This window comes from Lepidochelys kempii, chromosome 25 (assembly GCF_965140285.1).
Source record: "Lepidochelys kempii isolate rLepKem1 chromosome 25, rLepKem1.hap1, whole genome shotgun sequence".
Taxonomy (NCBI): domain Eukaryota; kingdom Metazoa; phylum Chordata; order Testudines; family Cheloniidae; genus Lepidochelys; species Lepidochelys kempii.
This window is the reverse complement of record NC_136404.1, coordinates 18,397,350-18,417,621: the sequence shown is the minus strand read 5'-3', so window position 1 is coordinate 18,417,621 and position 20,272 is coordinate 18,397,350. Positions and strand designations below refer to the sequence as shown.

General features: G+C 61.6%; 1 protein-coding gene across 6 annotated transcripts in view; it reads right to left on the bottom strand.

Moving 5' to 3' along the window:
* The window catches only part of PDE4C (phosphodiesterase 4C), a 113,502-nt gene that overhangs the window by 19,784 nt on the left and 73,446 nt on the right, over window positions 1-20,272 (bottom strand). For 5 of the 6 annotated variants that reach the window (XM_073323652.2, XM_073323654.2, XM_073323655.2 and 2 more), the window contains 5 exons: window positions 8,679-8,870; window positions 8,017-8,053; window positions 7,130-7,203; window positions 6,785-6,834; window positions 3,452-3,564 (listed from right to left, as the gene is read on the bottom strand). In XM_073323652.2, the coding sequence (XP_073179753.1) occupies window positions 3,452-3,564; window positions 6,785-6,834; window positions 7,130-7,203; window positions 8,017-8,053; window positions 8,679-8,870 (466 nt within the window). Of the gene's footprint in view, window positions 1-3,451; window positions 3,565-6,784; window positions 6,835-7,129; window positions 7,204-8,016; window positions 8,054-8,678; window positions 8,871-13,983; window positions 14,474-20,272 lie in introns of those variants that run through there. The other variant, XM_073323658.2, reaches the window with a different exon arrangement.

Sequence of the window (20,272 nt, the reverse complement as noted above, 5' to 3'; positions counted from 1 at the left end):
GGTTGCTCCGCAGACCCTGGTGGCTGAGTGTGAAGGCCTGAGGTCACAGGCTTAAGCGAGTGCCGAAGGCTGCGGTCTGCCTGGAGGTGGAGAGGCATTAGACCAGCACTTTAGAGGCTGGGCTGGCTCCCAGTGTGTTGGCTTTAAGCTCTGAGCCCTCGCTTGATGGCCTGGGACCCGGTTCCCTGAGACACACTTTCCCTGTGCCAGGACACCATGGCTCAGACCAGCGAGGCCTACAGCTGAGAACCCTTGCTAGAAAGGGCCAGGAGCTGTGGGCAGGGCATTCACTCGGGTTTGGCACTCACCCCCCATTCGGTTTGCCAGAGCCAGGGTTTAACCTTTCAGGCCCACTGCACAGCCCAGATTCTCTCTGGCTGCTGCAGCGTGAGCAGGTTGGGGCGGGGCTGTGTGTATGCGCACCCCTTGTGTGTTGAACCCCATGAGAAAGGCACCAGAGCCCACCCAGTCAAAGAACTAACCATAAATATGACTACCTCCTAACGCCTCCCTCCACCCACCTGGGCCTGCCATCAGCGAGCGGAGCCGCAATGTCCAGCCCTCCGAGCGGGGCACACTGTCACCGAAGGACCCCATTAGCCATTGCACCCCAAAGGTAAATCTGATCTGGGAGCGAAGAACATGTCAGTGCAGAACCCGACTTGCCTCAGTCAGAGAAGAGCCCTGAAGGGGGAACGTAATTCCTGAGCTCATGGTGCGTGGGGAATCCCAGAGCTAGGCACATTGCTGAGCCTGCTTCTTGCTACCCTGGTCAAGGGCCCTGAAGCAGCAGACACCCTCTTGCCAGGAGCCCCCTGCACCACCCCAGAGGGAGCACACCCCTGGCCACACACCGTTTCTGGTGGAGATGTTACCCACGTGTCCCCCATCCGGACAGTGGGAGCCAACGCACAGGGGGCAATGAGGCCGAGTCTGGCACTGGGGTGTGACGATGGGACGCAGCAGGGAGGGGGGAGTGTTGATCTGGGAATGTGCCCTGGGGATGGGAGACCTGAGAGCCTGTAACCTGAGCCAGGAGGGGCAGGGGGAGGTGACACCTCTGCCCGGGAATGCGAACAGAGGCTGCAGAAGGGAGCCTGCTGAGGGGGGTTTAGTTTCAGTTTGGTGCTGGGTGGAGGAACGCAGGGAACCCCAGGGCTGGGGTCTAAGCTCCTTGCTCCCCCAGAAGGACTTGACTGAGGGGTCCTGGTTGTACCTACAACTGAACTGTGTTCCTGTTGTCCAATAAACCTTCTGTTTTACTGGCTGGCTGAGAGTCTCAGTGAATCCCAGGAAGAGGGGTGCAGGGCCTGGACTCCCCCACACTCCGTGACAACTGGTGGCAGCCGTGGGATGTACTGCACCCCGTGAATGGCGCTTCCTGCAGTAAGTGACTGGGGAACAGTAAAACGAAGGGGGATTGATGGGGACCAGGCGTGCTGAAGATTCAGAGAGAGACAGTTTCAGGGGGCGGTTAACCCCTGGGAGTGTGTGACCAGAGAGAAGGACTTTTGCAGTAACAGGGTCCCCCGGGGGATTGCAGCGAGCGGTCCCGGGGGGCAGGAGTCTGCAGCTTGACCCTGGCAAAGAGGTGGTGACCTCAAGAAGGACTGGCACCCTAGGGGTTCTTCCTGGAAACCATGGAAAGCTGCCCGGCCTGCGAGTGGCCAGCAGGGAGATGTACGCTAAACGCCTTAAGAGCGACCTGGTGGAGCTGTGCAGGCAGAGGGGGCTGCGCATCCGGAGGTCCACCAAGGAACAGCTGATTGCCCAGCTGGAGGAGAGGGATCGCTTGGATGACCCAATCCCTGTCCCTGAGGGAAGCTGCCCAGTGAATGCAGTGTGGGCCCTGGGGCCTGACTGGGCTGGGAGGGGTCAGACTGCTGCCGAGGACATCTCGAGACCCTTCCTACCTAGGCCTGGGGGAGGGGTTGGGGGAAGCCCGGCGAATACCGAGGGCACCCTGACCCCAGCAGCCAGCAGGGGATCCTCCCGGCGGAGCTCCCCATCCCTGGAGCAGAGGCAGCTGGAATGGGAGAGGGAGATGAAAATGAGGGAGCTGGAGGATCATGAAAAGCGACATCAGCATGAGCGGGAGGAGAAGGAGAGGCAACGTCGGCATGAACTGGAGCTGGCCAGGCTGAGGAGCAGTGGGGCCCCGGCTGCGGTGAGTGAGGAGGGACCCAAGACTGCAAGGAGCTTTGATAAGTGCTTCCTGGCCCAGCCGAAGGAGGGGGAGGACATGGATAGCTTCCTGACGGCCTTTGAGAATGCCTGCGAGATGCACAGGGTTGACCCTGCGGACAGGCTCCAGTTCCTCACCCCCTTACTGGACCCCAAAGCCGTGGAGGTGTACAGCCGGATGACAGGGCCAGAGGCAGGGGACTACGAACTGTTCAAACAGGCCCTGCTCCGTGAGTTTGGGCTGACCCCCGAGATGTACCGGAGAAGGTTCCGGAGTCAGCGTAAAACGCCTGAGGTCACCTACCTACAACTGGTCAACCGAATGCAGGGATATGCCCGCAAGTGGACAGCTGGGGCCCAAGCTAAAGAGGACCTGCTGGACCTAATCGTACTGGAGCAACTGTATGAACAGTGCCCTTCCGACCTGAGGCTGTGGCTGGTGGACAAAAAACTAAACCCCCGCAGCAGGCTCCCTTCTGCAGCCTGTCTTCACATTCCCAGGCAGACGTGTCGCCTCCCCCTTCCCCTCCTGGCTCAGGGGACAGGCTCTCAGGTCTCCCCTCCCCGGGGCACATTCCCAGGTCAACACTCCCCGCTCCCTGCTGCGTCCCATCCTCACATGGGGTACGCCCGGTAGTGTCTCTGTGGCGTGGGGCGGTGTCTCTCCGGTCTGTGGTTGTGCAGCGGCCAGTGCAGTGGGTCCTAGCCAGTGGCTGGGGCACCTGGGCACGACGGTGACACACAGAGCAGCAGCAGACCTATGCTGAGTCGGGCCCCGCAGGAGTTGCATGGAGCCAGGTTGCCAGAGGGCTACTCACCCGTAGCTGCCTTGGAGTCCGCTGGAGCTACTGCTACCAAACGCAGAGGCACCTAACCCAGCAGCTTCTGTCGACAGGGTTGGCCATAATCTGCCAAGCGCCCAGCAGAAGGTGCTAGCCCCACGGCTCTGGTCTGGGGACCATTTTCCAAAACTTCCCATGTCAGCTGGCTAGAGCGTTCTCCACTTCCTGTCCCGATCTGCTGCGTGCCATCGCTGTGTGTCAGACAGCTGCCGCACTCCAGCCCAGAGCAGGCTGCATTCCTGTGGGGAAGGGGGCAGGGGAGTGCGACCCCCTGCGTCCAGGCTCTGCAGGACGGGGCGTGGGGCTCGCCACCAGCTCTCTCTGCACAGCTGTGGCCCACAGGACGGCTGGGGTGGGGGGTTTTAGGCAGGAGCAGGGTCGGTCAGGGATCGTGGGCTCCCGCGAGGAGCTGCTGCGTCTCTCACCTTGTTGGAGGCCATCTCGCTGACAGAATGCCTGGTCTGCAGGGTCTCCAGCTGGTCCAAGCACCAGTCCAGCTCTCCCAGGGTCTCGATCGCCAGCTTCTGACAGGCATCCTCTGCGGACAGAGAAGCAGGTGGCATGGGGGAGGGTGCTCGCTGGCCAGCTGGCCGGAGGCCATGCCAGCATGCCCCAGGCTCTCAGCATCACGCCCGTGCCCCCTGGGCCATGCACAGCAGCCGCTCTGCTCCCAGCATTGAACGCCTGGGCCCAGACGTGCCCTTGCTTCACAGACCGGCGCCCGGGCAGCGTAGCAGCCTCTAGCCCTGAAGTTTTCTCTCCCGCTGCCTGGCCTGCTCTGCCCTCTCCCACCAGGGCTGTGCTGCGCTCGGCCTGCCTGCCGGCCGCGCGTGGTGCGGGGGGAGCCGAGCCAGGGGTGCTCGCGGGGCCGGCTCGTTACATAAAGCACAAATAGCAAATATCGGGTGGAAGTTGCAGCCATTGGTTGTGTTGCCATGGTGACAGCAGGGGGTTGGGCCTGCCGTGTTCGGTGCCAAGGGAAGGGGCAGGGCCGGGGCTCTGGGGGGATTTGGGGTCCAACAGGATAACGATCTCCGTCAGGAGCTCGAGAAGGGAGCTCTGCTCCCCCGGCTGCTGCAGGCACCAGCTACCAGGCGAGTCCTGCCCGGGGCCCAGGCAATCACACGGACTCCAGCACTGGAGCTTGTGAGCGGCATCATCCCTCAGAGCTGCCCTGGAGCTGGGCCTGCCCCCAGCGGTGCGGTGCCAGGCCCCGGACGTTGCCGGGAGCTTGTCCGAGACACTGACCGAGGCACAACCATGGCACAGAGCCAAGGGGGAGCCGAACCCCAGCCTGGCTGGGGGAATTGCTGCGTGACTTTCTGCCATGAAACAACAGGGATTTCTGGGCCCAAGCGGCTGCTTTCCCCAATAACAGGCCACACTGCACCCCCCAGAGTCGGGGCGATGGGAGCTGAGCCCAGTACACACAGTGGGGCTTGGCCAAGCTGCCGTTTCCTCTGGGCAGCAGCCCATGGGGTGAATGTCCCTAGCCCAAGGCCCTGCTGCCCGGCTAGCTAGATTCTGAGGGCAGAGGGGATGTGATTGTCGGACCTCCTGCCGGGCACAGCCAGTGACCTGCCCTGAATTAATGCCGGTTTGAGCCAGGGTATAGCTTTCAGGAAAACCATCCCTCGTGAGGGAGACCCCAGCACAGCCCATGGCTAATTCCACTCATTGCATCTTATTCCCAGTCTGAACTGGGCTAGCTTCAACTTCTGCCGTTGGATCTTGACAGACTTGTGTCATCATAGTCCCCAGGCCAGATTAGGTGCACAGCTGCCCTGGCATTGATGCCCAAGGTGCAGGGGGCGAGGCCCCAAGTCCACGCAGGACCCCTGCCAGGATTGGGCCCTACACTGGGCCTTATGACCCTGCCCCAGACAGAGATGTCCTGGGATACCCTGTATTATAGCAGAGATGTCCTGGGACACCCTCCCATCCAGCTACCCAGGGAGGGAGATGCCCACGCCCCCTGTCCTACCCAGTAAGGTCAGGCCAGCCTCGAGAAGTACTTGGCCCTTCAACGGGGCACAGACTTCTGCAGGGCTGCCAGGCGCTGCGATGATAGGGTTTATGCCCTGCTTCCACCCAAAGGTGCCCAGGTTCCCCACTGGCTGGCTGAGGGGTGCCCCTCTGGCCCCCACATGGCATCAGCAGCCCCCACGCTCACGCCCCAGGCTGAAGCCAGCTGCACTCAGGTTTGTGTGTGTGCTGCAGGTTGGCCGGGGTCAGAGGAAGCCGGGACAGGGCCCACCCAGCAGCCCAGCTGCAGGCAGCAGGCCTCCCACCGGGGCTGGAACTCAGGCCTGGAGACAGGAGCAGAGAGTTTTATTAATGGAACGTCTGACGTCAATAGGAGACTTTTCCATCCTTGCTGCGGCATGAAGAGGAGCGAGCCAGGAGGGAGCAGGCGAAAACCCGACATGGATCAGGAGGGGCCGTGCCAGAGCCACGGCACACTCACCCCTTGGGGGACTAGGCTGGGGAGTGTGAGGGGAGCTTCATTCCCACAGGCCTGGCCACAGGAGGCCCCATCTCCTGGAAGCTGCCATTGCAGCACCTCATGGGACATGGCTCCCGGGGCTCATGATGGGGACGGTGCCAGTGACACCATAAGAGGGGCCAGGCATGACGGTGCCCATGGCAAAGGGTGGTGCCTGTGACGAAGTGGGACTGTTTTTAATGTTTCCTATGAATACTGTAGGGGTGCCTCAGTTTCCCCTACGCATTTCTTAAGTCTCTAGGTGGTGGGATAAGGGGGTGTAATTGTTGCAGAGCAAAGGGCCAGGGTACATAAATGGCCGACACTCTGTCTCCTGGCACCTGATGCCCTGGGCCCTTCCCCACTGCAAGGTGAGAGCTAAAGGGTTGGAGAACAAAGGAATCCGGTGCCCTCCTGGCCTGGAAAGGGACAAAGCCCAGAGGAGGAGGGGCTGGAGGGAGTTTCAGTTTTGGGCTGGCCAGGGACAAGGAGCGAAGTGCAGACGGGGTTGTCTGGCTCACTGCCCCCCAAAATGGACCCGGCTGAGGGGTCCTGTTCTCTGCACATACAAGCTCTGGTTTAGACCATGTCCCTGTCGTCTAATAAACCTTCTGTTTTACTGGCTGGCTGAGAGTCCCGTCTGACTGTGGAGTTGGGGGGCAGGACCCTCTAGCTTCCCCAGGACCCGGCCTGGGCCGACTGGTTGTGGGAAGCGCATGGAGGGGCAGAGGATGCTGAATGCTCCGAGCTCAGACCCAGGAAGGTGGAAGCCGTGTGAGCTTCTTGCCCTGCATACAGGCTGCTCCCAGAGAGGAGACTTCCCCAGAGTCCTGCCTGGCTTCGTAGAGAGCAGTTCCAGAGCATCACCCAGGGATGCCGGGACAGGCGCCTGAGCAGATGACGTGCCCACGTCCACCGTTCTCACCAGACTGACGTCCCAGCACCAAGGCGAGCTGCAGCCCTGGCACTGGACAGCAGGCAGCTGCTCTGACTTCCCGGCCCTGGGCTCTGCAGGGCAGGTGGGTGATGGCTGAGGCCGGAGATTCACGTCCTTCTTGCTGGGGAACCCTGAGCCTTGGCTCTGATGGGGCTGGGAGAGAGGGATCCTGGGGGGAGGCCAGTCGGGAGAGAGAATCCTAGGGAGAGTCTCACCCTCCCCTGTCAGCTCTAACCAGCTGCTGCCGGCTGCCTCCATGCGAGCCGCCTGCGCCCCGGGACAGCCCTGCGGTTGGTTCTGTTGCTGCAGCGAGCCTGGCGCCTGCAGGGAACTTACCCGACAGGCTGGCCTTGCACACAGATGGTGGGTTGCTGCTAGAAGTTCTCCTGCAAGACACGTGGGACAGGCAGCAGCTGAGCGTGGCATTGCAGGGGTGCACCTGAGTAAAACAGTCCCCTCCCCAGGGCCACCTCCCGTACACCGGGAAGCAGCTTCTACTGTGTACATGGGAATCAGATTCTCCCCCATCTCCCCTTCCCAGCCCATTGTCCCCAGGATCATTTGCTCTGTGCTCTTGGATCTGGGGGATGCTCCCCACTTGCCCTTGGGACCTTGCCCCCTGGGATGGGCCCCCCAGTATGAATGTTCAAACCCCTCTGCTGCTGGCTGCTCCCCACTCACTTGATAGCCACGCGGTCCTGCAGATGTGTCAGCATGGCAAAGTTGCTCCTGACAGTGCGCAGGCTGGCCAGGACCTGTGGGAGAGGAAGGCAGCTGCTGAGGGCAAGCAGTGAAGAAAGACGCTGGGCAAGGGCCTGGAGCCGGACAGCTCAGCAGGCTCCCGGGGAACTACGCCTGAGAGCCCCGTGGCTGGGAGCCTGGAACGTCAGAGCTCAGACTGGAATTCACGCCACAATCCGCCCCACAAAGATGGCAGGAGCAGCAGCCCCATACGGGGAGAGTGTGGGGTTCATGGCCAGAGCTCACAGGCAGGATCTGCCCCAGGCCTGGGAGGTGGGTGGAGGTGGAGAGGAGAGGGGATGTCCCAAAGGCCTTTCTGAGCTCTGGAAGCATGTGCCAGGATGGTGCCTAAGTATTTGGGGTGTGGGGGAGAAGCTGGTGTTTGGATGGGGCAGGTGAAGTCCAGGGCTCTGTGCTAGGCCTGTCATTCTGTCCTGTCTGTCTGGACACTCCCTTCCCAGACTGCCTGACTCAGCGGCTGGGACCTATTATGCAAGAGGCAGAGTTTTCCCTCTCGGTAGAAAAGCCAAGGAGACATTCAATACCCTGGGCTCAGGGTTCTTGGGAGCAGTTTGGGGCAGGGACGGCCGTTTGCTGCGTGTTTGTGCAGTGCCTGGCACAATGGTGCCCCAAGCTGCTGGGCCTCCAGGCACACGTCTATGGGAGCGTAGGGGGCCAGTGCAGTGGTGGTAAGACGTGGTGGGTGCTGGATGGAGATGTGCTTGTCTGTGGGGAGCATGGCTTAGATCCAACTCCAGAGCAATTCCCAACTGTCCCAGCTTTGGGCCGGGACGGGACGGGCGAGCCAGGGAGGAAGAGACTCTTACCTGCGCGAAGGGCGTGACAATCATGTCTTCTCCATGCCTGTATGGGAAAAACGGCATATGAGGCCCCGAGTGAGCAGCGAGGGAGGGGCTGGGGGGCGAACCCCATGCACAGGGCTGCCCCAGAGTCTGGGCACTGCAAATTAGGGGGTGAGTGATGTGCTGGCATGGAACCACCCTCTGCCCAGGACGGGTTCCAGCCTAATCAAGGAAGGCCAAGACATGCAAGCCGTGAGTCTGGGGAGCCCAGCTGGGGCTGGCCTGGCTGCTGAGCGGGCCCAAGCTGTGGTGTCTGGCCCCTGCGTTACACTAGCTGCCCCTTGGCACGATGCCCCCAAGCAATGCAATTCCAGCCCCAGCAGCTTGGCACCAGGCTCCCGCTGTTCCCTAACCCTGTTCCACAGCTATAGCCCGGTGCCCTGTGCCTCTTCTCCCTTCAGCACCAGGCCCACACTGACTTCAGCTTTGTCTGGCTGGACTAAAGACAGACAGACTGACTCCCTGTGGGAAAGGGCCCACACAAGGGCTAGGCCCACCTCTAGTCCCACTTTGGCCCTAGGCTGGGTGTCTTGGCCTATGATGGCCTGCCAGCCCAGGGCGCATTCCCCCCGGGGAGGGGGCGTCCCAGAGGGGCTGCACGGGGACGAGGCAGGGCTGGTGCTTACAGGTCGCTGGCGATGGAGGAGTTCCGGGACATGGCTTTGGGAGACAGGTCATAGTCGCTGTCGGAGCGGTAGAGGAAGGACTCCCGCCGCTGGCTGTGAGGGACGTTCCCATGCAGGACCAGCCCGGAGCCGGGGCTGGCTTGGGGGTCCAGCGGGCTCCTCCCCGACGAAAGGCCATTTTCAATGTCAAAGCTGCAGAGAGAGGGAAGGAGGAAAGACTCAGAAGACGGAAGGCAGCGAGCCAAGACCTGCCATGGGCCCACACCGCCTTGCCCAGCACGGGCTGCTCTGGGATGCTCCTGGCTAATTTCTCACAGCTCTGAACCCCACTCAATGCACACGGGGCCAGGCCAGGAGCCCAGGGAGCCTGAGGAAGGGGAGGGAACACAGGCACAGACCGATGAAAGGCCCAATAAGGGGCAGGGAAAGGGGTTTCTGAACAGCTACAGCCCAGACTCCTCCATCAAACTGCAATTAGGGGACAGGGCTGTGGGGCAGACCCAGCCTTGCCCCACAGGCAGCCAGGCACACTGGGGTGACTGTCACAACCCCCACTTGCTGCTGGCTCTGTGGGTGAGACCCCCATGGTGGGCGACCCCCATGGCAATGAGGTGCTGTGGGCAGTCCTAGCTCTCGAGTGTAACCCTACAATTACAAACCGGGGTGCTCTGCAGCACCCCTACTCCACCCCAGCATGCCCAGCCCCATGCCAGTCCCCCAGCACCCCGAGCACCCCCAAGGCCCGGGCATGTGGGGCTAAAAGCTAAAAGCCCCCTGCAGTGCCCCATTTACCCCCACACCCCCATAGTGCTGCAACCCCCCAGCCCTACTGCCACTGGCCCATCTCCTGCCCCCCTGGGGCAGGGCAGGCATCCTGCCCATCTCACACTGTGGTCTCCCCTCTGGCAGATTGTTTTAATCCGAGGGGAGCGGGGTCCTTGCTCTGGGAGCAGCAGTGGGTGGGTGCAGATCTGGACCATGAAGTGACGCTGGGGGACAGTGCCCAGCCCTGTGCCTTGCTGAATGGGCAGGTTCTTATCAAGCTACAAATGGGGACCAGGCCTGGCCCCTGGGCATACTAAGTGCTGCTCCCCCAGCCTGAGCCTCATCTACCTGGATTCCTGCACTCAGCCAGCTGCCACCCCCTAGTGCAGGGCTATGAGCCATGCCAGGGCAGCTCAGGCTGGTGGGGAGGCCAGGGCAGGCTCTGGGCAGCCAGAGACTTCTGCCAAATACTATTTGTCTCGTGCCTGAGTCCTATTGTGGGCTTTACCACTGACTCACTAGGCAGCCTTCTGCCTCAGTTTCCCTATTTGTGTAACAGAGGGCGTGATATTCACCCGCCACTGATGAACTTCTGGGATGTGCTTTAGGCCCCCTGCAAAAGGCAGCTCTCCAAGGGCCCGGTCCAAAGCCTGCTCCAGGGAGACACTCCTGGCAGTCCTGCAGGCTGTGCACCAGGCCCCCACGATCCCTGCTAGGGACAGCTGTAAACAGCCAGGCTCTGTGGACGGTGCAGGGACTCAACACACAGGGGGGCTCAGTGCTGCTAGCCCCGGCTCTGCCCTGCCCGATAATAATCCTGGTGGCGCTGCCCAAGCCACCAGCACATCCCCCAGGGCTGGAGCAACCCGCGGCAGCAGAGCCGACCTTGGGAAGAAGAGGTCAGCGCAGCCGAATGCTGCTCTAACAGCCGCTCTACAGGACTTTCCAGCAGCAGCTGTTGCCCCCACTTGGGGATGGAATCAGGAGCCCCCGTTCCCATCGACTGGCCCAGCTCAGCTAATCAGCGCGCTTGTCTCCTTCCCTGCAGGAAGGTCACAGCCGGGGTGGGGAAGGGAACAATGGGCTTGGCCGAGCCATGTACCATCCAGAGGGCTGGTTCACTGGGATTTGTAGGAACCTGTGTGTCTGTTGCATGCCCCACACTGGCTGTCCCAAGGAGTGGCAGGGAGCTGGGCAGCAGCCTGGCCTGAGGCTCAGCCAGAAGGCTGGTAACGTGGGACAAACTCTCCAGGGAGCTGGCAAGTTCCGGCTGGGTTTGGTTTGGCTCAGCCCCAAGGCCATGGCACTGGGCTCTAGCCTGTCTGAAGCGTCCCTGCTTGCAGCCTGCCCAGCTCAGATTCGCCCGGCAGTGCAAACAGCCCTTCAACGCCCCCATAAATATTAACAACCATCCCTGGTCTGGCTCGCTCCCCAGCCCAGCACTGTACAGCACCTAGCACACCTTTGTAGAACTACAGAGAGATACTGAAACGGGCTGGCAGCTTTCCTGGCACCCACCCCCTGTACAGCATGGTCCCTCCATGGAGCTTGGTGACAGAGGGTGCCAAACCGTCCAGCTAGGCCTCTTTCCCACTACTGCTCCCTGAGACCAAGAGCTGTGAGAGAGATGGCCTGCTGCAGTTACTGGCATTAGGCAGGTGTTTTCAGACATGGCAAGTCCCTGAGCTCTCACTCAGTCCCACTCGCAAACGTCTCATGGCTGAGAAGCATGTCCCCACCTTCAGCCGGTATCGTCCCTTCCTTACTGTCACCCCGTTACTCCCCAGACAAGCCCTGCTCCAGTTCTCATGGTCGGGTGGAACCCACCCTTGTTTATGGCTCGAGCTGCATATGGAAACGCAGCCCCCGCTGCGGAGCTGAACTGAGAACCATCCCCACCCCCTCGATGGTGCAATGTCAAGGCCCAGGGCTGCTTTTCAGCAGCCCTGCCATTTCCTGGACACTGACAACGGAATTATTTGCTTTGGCCTGAGCTGCTTGTCCTCCTCACAGGACGCCTGCCCCCTCCAAGTGGATGCTGGGAGGTGGAAAAGGCCCAGCAACTTGAGTCAGCTAGTTTGGGAGCTGGAGGGGGCCCCAAGATGGGCTGAGAATTGCTGAGGAGCAGTGGGAGTGTCAGGTAGCAGCGGAGAGAGACAGTCCAGCTGCTGCTCTGCTGGTGATACAGAATTTACTGATTTGTCAATGGAAAAAGCCCTCGACTCCATCGCTTCCACAAAGCAATAGCGGATAGGGGAGTGCGCTGACCAAATCTGCCGCTGAGCCCCAGCTGGGAGGGGTTTCAAGCACTTGGGAGGACAGGGTTACAATTCAAAACGACTTGGAGAAACTGAAGGCTTGGTCTGAATTCAACAAGATGAAATTCAATAAAGACAAGAGCCAAGTACTTCACTTAGGAAGGACAAATCAAATGCACAGCTACAAGCTGGGGAATACCTGGCTAGGTGGGGGCGCTGCTGAAAAGGATCTGGGAGTTATAGCAGACCACAAATGAATGAGAGTCAACAATTTGATGCAGCTGCAAAGAAGGCTGCTATTCTGGGGTGTATTAACAGGAGTGTCATGTGTAAGAGACAGGAGGCCATTGTCCCGCTGTGCTGGGCTCTGGTAAGGCCTCACCTGAGTCTTGTGTCCAGTTCTGGGCCCCGCGCTTTAGGAAAGATGTGGACAAACTGGAGAGAGTCCAGAGGAGAGCAACAAACCTGCTACAGTTCAGAAAACCTGACCAGTGAGGAAAGGTTACAAAACTGGGCATGTTTGGTTGGGAGAAAAGACGACTGAGGGGGACCTGGTAACAGGCTGCAAATCCGTGAAGGGCCGTTCTAGCGAGAGGATGTGGCCAATTGCTCTGTGTGTCCTCTCGGGGGGGGCTGTCTACAGCCAGGGAGATGGAGGGAGATGAGCCCTGGAACAGGCTCCCCAGGACGGTGGTGGAATCCCTGTCTTCGGAGGGGTTTAAGACCAGGTTGAACAAGCCCGTCAGGGCTGGTCTGGGTTTCCTTGGTCTGGGCTCAGCGCAGGGGGCTGGGCTCGGTGACCTCTCGAGTCACTCCCAGCCCAAGGTTGCTATGATGCTACGAAAGGACAGGTGCAGGACTCACTGCCCCAGCCGGCGCCCCACACCCAGCCCTTCCAGCCCAGCTGCACTGTGCTGTCCGGGGGCGGGGGGGGGGAGCTGGGCGTGTTATGTGGGGGGCTCCTGCCCCTCGCAGCACATATAGAAGTGACGGTAGCTCTAATGAGATTCCTCCCCCCCGGAGTGCACACATTCCCTCGGGTGACACGCTGCGTTCTGCTCAGGTGACAGGCCCCACAGGTGCCAGGGTGTGTCAGGGAGCCACTGGCAGGATAAAACCACCACATGGCCTGCCCTGCCTGGCGCTGACCTGGGCGGGTGGGCCTGGAGGCCTCATCTCACTTTATTCCAGTCCTATAGATAGCACAGGGAGAAACCTGGGCTCTGGCCCCACACGTCGCCCGTGGAGACTTTCACCTGACGGGAGCGTGCCCCTCAGTGAAGGCGTAACCCCACCTGAAATCAGAGCTGGTGGGAGCTGCCCTCCCCAGCTCCCTGGCTTCCCGTGGGCTCAGAGACACCGGCTGGACCTTCAGTCCCTTTCTCCTCAGAGGTGTGCAGTGCAGGACTCCATGGCACAGACCCAGTGTGCCCCTGAACAGCACGCTGATCACCCCGGGATCCTCTGCTACTAACGGGGCCTCCACCCAGCCCTGCTCCCCGGCCCGCCCCGGCTCCCTTCAGCCTGCAGTGTTCCCACAGCGCTAGCCAGGGGCCCGCAGAAAGGCAGCCTGCACATCCCAGCCACCAGTCGTGGGGATCGGCCGCAGCATGTGGGGCTGAGCAAGCAGGGTCCGGGGATGGGCTTTGCTGCAGCTCAGGTGGGAAGGGCCAGGGGGGCCGTGTCCTGCCCGTGCCTGTCGGTTGCTTTCCAGGTCTGTAAACATGCCCAGACGCCGTGGTCTCTCCCCATCCAGCAACCGCTGCCCTGCCCCTCCACCCCCCATAGAGGAACCTTCCTCCTCCCTGCACCACCCCACCACACTCCAGGTCACTCCTGGCTGGGGGAGCTGGGTGCAGAGCCCTCGACACACGTTACCCCCTGTGCCTTCTCCCCTCTGAATGTGCCCAGAGCCCACGAAAGGGCAGCCAGCCCCCACTCTGCTTCCTTGCCCCATCAGTCCCAGGAGGGGAGGGAGCGAAGGATTCTCCCCAGGTGGCCCCCAAGCACCTCCAAAGGCAGTAGAGCCAGAAGGAGCCCCTCGGGTTGGACGCCCTGGCATTACAGGCCATGCCGAGGCAGCAGGCTCCAGCCCCAAAGCCAACAAGCAATGGGGTTCCCCGGCCCCAGGCTGGCTGTTTCGCACAGAGCCCATCGCCGGAGCCTGCACTGTGGTCCGTGGGCTGGCAGTGTCGGCAGCCAGCTGGCCTGAGCCTGGCTGGCCCCAGGATTTGACCCCTTCCACCGGGGAGTAGTGGCCATGCGGCAAGCGGCGCAGTTACCGTCTGTGCTTCTGCACGATGTCGATGGGCCGGTTGACAGCGCGGGATGAGCCGGCCAGGTGGCCGTTGCAGACCATAAGGGCACAATCTGCCAGGGCCACAGAGCCACAGTTTGTGGGCAGGCTCATTCTGTCCCGTGCCCTCCAGTAGCTCTGACGCCAGCAGGCCCCGGCCCCTCCACAGCTGCAGAGAGGGCGAGTCTTCTCCTCTAGCGAGCTCAGCGCGGGGGCCTGGCCCGAGACTCCCGTGGGCTGCCCTGCAGCACCACCATCACTGCGTCCAAGGCCAGCTCCCCACGGCACCTTCCGCTGCACCCCTACGTCTAGGGGGCTCTGTGGAGCTGCAGCCCAGGGTGGGCTTGGCACGGGCACCTCGCCATGCCACGCCCAGCTTCCTTCAGCCTCTCTGCTCCCACGAAGCGGCTCCACACAGCCATGGCTGGCTCTCCCAGCCTGTCCCCTCTCCACGCTGCCCAGCTCCTAGCAAGGGTGCCGGCTCCCCCAGGCTGGCTGCAGGCTCAGATGCACCCCCCCTCTTCTCCCTCCCCCGGTGGCTGGCTTGGCTTTGCCTTGCTCTGCCCCAGAAGTTCCTTCCCTCTGCCCTGCTGCCAGCCGCAGCTCCCAGCCCTGGGTTGCTCCCCCCTGCCAGCAACCGGCACAGGACCCTCTGCGAGCCCAGCTCGGGCCAGCTCCGCCGTGATGTCACTGGGGGGAGGAGGAAGGGGCCAGCTGGCACGTTCAGCTCTCTGCAAATATTTCCCTTTAACTCCTTCCCGCCCAGCATGTGCCTGCTGGCTCCTGCCCACGGCCTCTCCCTGGCGCGCCCCCCGGGGCACGGCTGGCACAGGCTGCCTTGTGCCCCAGGAACCAGTGTGCCCGGGGGTGCAGGCAGCAGAGCTGTCGGCTGGGCAGAGCCACTCTTGCAACCAGCAGGTGAGGAGTTAACACAAGTCCTAGGGTGGCCCCCTGGAGAAGCAGGGTAGCAGGGGCCGTGCTGGGGACACGGGGGCTGGATACCACCTGGCAGCAGGGTAATAACTTTGTGGTTCCAGACACTGCAGCCTTTTTGCCACAGTGACCATGAGAGGCAAATCCACCTCCCCCAGGCTGGTGCCCACGGTTCGTGTCCGGACACAGACGTGGGGCTCAAGGGCACTACAGGCAGGATTTCACCCCCTTCGCTCAAAGCCCCAGATTCCCCCTGCTTCCCCAGGGCCGCAGCTGAGCCTGTCCAGGAATGGGAAGTCATTTATTAGTGACGCTCTGTCCCACTCTACAGCCCCCACGACCATCACATCCGAGATCCTCGCTGCGGGGGACACGTTTCCCGCCACTCTCTGAGGCAGGGCTGTGACCCCAGGAGGCAAACGGGGAAGTGAAGCACAGACAGAATCAGCAGCTGGTCCATGCTCACAGAGCAGGGACCTGCTCCCACTCTCCCGAGTCCCACGCAGTGCCCTGTCCACTGGGCCAGCCGGCCTCTCGCCCCACGGCTGCTGGGCTCGCTGCACCGTGGCTCTGCAGCCTTCCCCCCACCACATCCATTTAGAGGTGAGGGCAGCAGAAGCAGCCCAGTGTGGACGCAGCTTAGCATGGGGTGACTGTTCCCATGGGGCAACGGGGTGATGCTGTGCTGGGGGGTCCCAACCCCAAGGCCTTTCCCTGGCATTTCACACAGGTTTGTCTGGCTCCTGCTGATGTTTCCAAGGGTTCTTCCAGGTGGATGAGCGGGTGGACCCCAGCCTAGCTGGGTCCAACTCCCTGCTCTGCCACAGGTTTCCTGTGGGGATCCTGGGCACTGTGCTTCAGTTCCCATCTGCCTGGGGGTAAGAGCCTGGCCCTGCCTCCCAGGGGGCTGGGAGTGTAAACACAATGAAGACCATGAGGCTAGCACCTACCCAGCCTTGCCCCAGGTTCCTCGCAGTGCCTGGGGCTGATCACCTGTCCGCATCCTCCACCAGGGCAAGTGGCTGGCCAGGCGCACAGACCCTGAGCCGGGGCTGCTGGGCTCAGAGCTACTCTTCAGGCCAAACCACCCAAACAAAGCAGCTCCTCTGCCCACCCTGGGCTTGGCTCTCAGGCTTTCCCAGTAGGGTCCATTCCTGCAGGAACCCAGCTTCCTAAGGTCAGAGAGGCTGAGCATCCTCAGCCCTTTACAGAACTCCTGGCCCTTTCCCAGCTGGGTCGGATCAATGGGCAAGGTTGGCCGGCCCTTAAAGGGGCACTGCCTCACGGCCCCTGCTCTCCTCCTCTGGACCCCTGGAGGGGCTCTGCAGACAGAACTGCCCTCCGCAGGGCTCTGCGGGGTGAAGTAGGTGCGAGTGCCAGGAGAGGCCCCAAAGTGGGCAAGGCTGGCAGCTGCACTGGTGTGTTACTGGGCGAGAGCAGAGCATGCAGAAGAGCTCCCCTCGGAGCTGTCCCTGCCAGCGATACCGCCCATGCTTCAGACAGGCAGCGCTGTGGAGCACCAGCCGAACAGCCACCCGGGCTCTGCCCAGGCTGGCAGCAGAGAGAAGCAAGACTTCCCACTAACGCCCCTTTCCAGTCACCCTCGGCGCGATCTGTAACTCCGGCGGGTGCACACAGTCCGACGACCGAAGTGGGGTGGAATTTAAGGAGCTGAACTGGCATGCGGCCCTGGGGTTTTTAATGGCCATGTGCTGCCAGGGCGTCAGTTTCACGACTCTCGGGAAAGGCTGCATCTCCAGCAGTGCACCAGGCTGGGCCCTGGGTCAAAAGAAACAGTGTCCCCGGCTGACGCGCCAACTCCACTTTCTGCAGAACCCGGGTGCTCCGGAGAAGTCTCCTCCCCTTGGCCTGGCTAGCCGCTGCTCAGCTGGTGAGCTCTGATCGGGCCAGGCACAAGCCAGCAGAGCTGCAGCGTTGTCAGCTAACGGGTTAGTTTAGCTTTTCCTGCACGAGGAAAACCATATGCAGACAGGTGCAGGCAAACCCTGAGGGACCACCAGAGCAGAGGGGCCTGAGAGCCCCTCTCCAGCTCACAGCTTGCACCTTTGCCCATGGCCCATTCTGCTCCCCGACATAGACACACACAGCTCCTGGCATGGGCGCTGCCCGGGGTTGTTTCTGGCCAAAATGCCAGGGCAGAGTCTAGGCTCCGAGCAAAATCCAGCCCTGTAATATTTGCTCCAAGCATCTGGGTGCCTCCCACAGGCCAGAAGCCAGTGCTGGGACAGGGGGATGGGACAGTATTTGGTCTGAAGGCTTCTAACCTCCCAAACCATGTGTAGGTGCAAAAACTTCCCCAGCCCGCCAGACCTCCTGGGCTGGGTGTTATCCCCACTCTAGTTTAGCACAGAGGGTACTTAATCTCTGCCCAGGTGCCTTTCACACTGGTACCATTTCTATATCCAACGTGAATGGTCTGGCAGGGAGGAGGGGGCATCCCCTGTCCTGTGTCCATCTGGACTCTGGGAGCAGCACCAAGGTCCCGGCAGACCCGCCCTGACAGCCTTTCTTCAGACGCCTCTGGAATGCCAGGCAGACTCCTGTGTGCCTGATGCTCTTTGCAGAAACATGCCGTGCCGGCAAGGCAGGATGGCATGTGCCTCCGTCGAGGAATGGAGCTGGCACGAGCCCCTGGACCAGCACAGGTTTGTCTGGAACAGCATGTTTACCAACATGTGCTGTGCACAGACAGTCTCCCCACCCTCTCATCTCACCTGCCTGGGAAAGGGAGCTGCAGGCCCTCTGAGAAATAGACCGATGGCTGTCTGGATTCACAGGATACATTCACACTGCAAATAAAAGGTGTGTTCGTAACCCACGTGAGCAGGGAAAACACGGCCACTCAGCTGTCCACTTGGGTGTTAATCAGAGCAACTCCAGGGGCTGAGACACGTTGAATTGCAGCCTCTTCCCTGCTATCTTATCCTGAGCTAGCTCACGTGGGTTATGAACACGACTTTTACTGGCAGTGTGCACATGTGCAGACTGTCCCCCTGCTAGAGCCCCCCCAGCCGGGATGTTCCTTGTGGCACCTGACTGCACCCCCACTCAGTGAGTCCCCAGGGCTGCCCCACAGCAACACACTCAGCAGGGTGGGGCTCGTTCTCCTTTCTCCAGCAAGGGAAGAGACTCAGGGCCACAGTTGTGCCAAGCACCTTCCACCAGCACGAAAGGTGAGCTAAGGACCCACGGCCCAGCGAGGCTGCCGGCCTTGTGTGCCGGGGAAGCCATCCCCACAGCCTGTGCTCCACCAAAGCCTGCACAGGTCCCGCCAGGCCCCTCTCCCCGCCTGCCCCTTCTCCAAGCCACCACTGTGACAGAAATGGTGCAGCTCACAACCGCGCGCAGGGAAATCGTCAGGAAGGTTTCCTGGCCTGGCACAGCACCCCTGCGGCTCCCACTTTCCCAGCTTCTCCCTGCCGGATCCTGGCCCGGCTTCCATTTCCATGGTGCCATGAGAAAGTGCGTGGCCCCGGGAGCAGAGTAAGGAGGAAAGCCACCCGGCCAGGGGAAAACAAGCTGTGTGCCCTGGTCAGTCTGCCTGTGAAATCCCTTGTGACAGCCCCACTCACAGGGGCAGTGGTGGGTCCACACGCTGGGCCTGGGACGGCCAGTCTGGCAAATCACTTTCCTGCATGCCCATGTCCCCCCTGTGACGCAAGGCTGATGGGGAACCATGGTGCCAATGGTCAGAGACTGCAGCCCTTGGGCTTGCAGCAGCATCCTGGGCCCAGAGCTGAGCTTACCCTGCAGGGGGTTTCTCATCTGGAGCTCACCCCAGGCCAGACCTGGCCCCGTTCTCACTGCCAGAGCCACATCCCCTGCCAGTGCTGCCCAGCCTCACACAGAGGGGGGTAATGATGTGGGCTCCCTGCACTGCCCATCACAGCTGCAGGCTGGATCCCAGCTGCCCTGGTGCTGGGCGGACGTGCGTCACTGGAGCAGCTCCCCAATTGATCCAAGCATCGATCCACCCGTTTGTGCCGAGATGCGACCTTCAGCGACCTCCATGAGCCAGCCGATCCCCAGACACGCAGCCGGGACGGGTGCTGAAGAGGCCCCATGCCACTCCCACTGGCCTTGTTCTGAAGGCAAGTAGAGCGAGGGCCCAGGAGGAAGGCAGGAAGCCCATGGGGGCAGCAGGCTGAGCGGGAGAGCTCTCCCTGGCGGATGGGCCCCTGGCAGGCAGCTGCACATGCTCTGCTGTCTGCAGTCACAGCCGGTACCCGATGGAGGTGGCTCATGGGTCCCATTGTGCCCATCTCTCTCTCTGGGGCCAACGGGATCCTTACAAGACGTCTCCAGCACGGGGGCTTCCAGCCCTTTTCTGGGGAGACAATTCCCCAGGCTCATACATCCTCCTGGCAGGGCGTCCTCCTTGGTACTCGTCACTCCAGTTCCTTGCCCTATGCCCCGGGCCTGTCCCATTTGTCCTGGAGCTGGCCTGGGATGAGACTGTCCTGGCCCAGCAGCATGAGGCCAGCAGGTGCCTGGCCGAGCAGCACAGGAAGGGTTTCCTCCCCTAAATACACGGGGCTCGGAGCAAACCACCAACCTCCCGCGGTCTCCTGGTCCATTGAACTGTCTGATTTCAGAACACGGATACTTTGCACTTATGCAGACGCAGGCCTGCAGCCCAGCATCCCCAGCGCTTCATTCATTCAGCATCTCTCTGCAAAGGGCAGCAGCTCTCCTGAGTGAGGCAGAGGAGTTAAGATCTGCGGCAGAGCTGGGAACCCAGGAGTCCGGACTGCTCGCTAGCGCAGCCTGGGGGGACGGGTCACAGGGGGCTGTGAGTCTGTTCGCCCGTTTGCCTGCCTTTGCAGCGTGCGGTGACGCCATGGGAGAGAGGTGCTGGGGGCGTTAGTAGGAGACTGATTTCCACGACTCCCTCAGGTGTCAGAATGCAGCCAGAGTGTGTCGCAGAGAGCCCCGGAGATGCTGCAGCCGTGGCTCCATAGTAGCTGATTTGGCTCTGTCCCAGGTGCCCAGGCCTCCCACACGCAGATGGGCCAGGAGGACAGGGTCCCCAAACATCACCCTCCATTCTCCCCCACCCCATGGGAACCGTACCTTAACCCCCCTTTCCCTTCCATACGTACCCCATGCAGGAGTGCCTCTGGACAGGGGAAGGGCTGTCTGGCAGCATGCTCCCGGGAGCCAGAGACTGCCTAGCTCAGGACCAAGCTGCAGCGCAAATCTCCACGCTCCCACCCTCACCTCCTGGCATCTCTCCCGGCCCTCTGACTCGGGAACAAAACCCCCTCTGCCATGCCCGCTGCGGCCCCATTGACTGCTCCACTCCAAGTTCGGAGACTCAC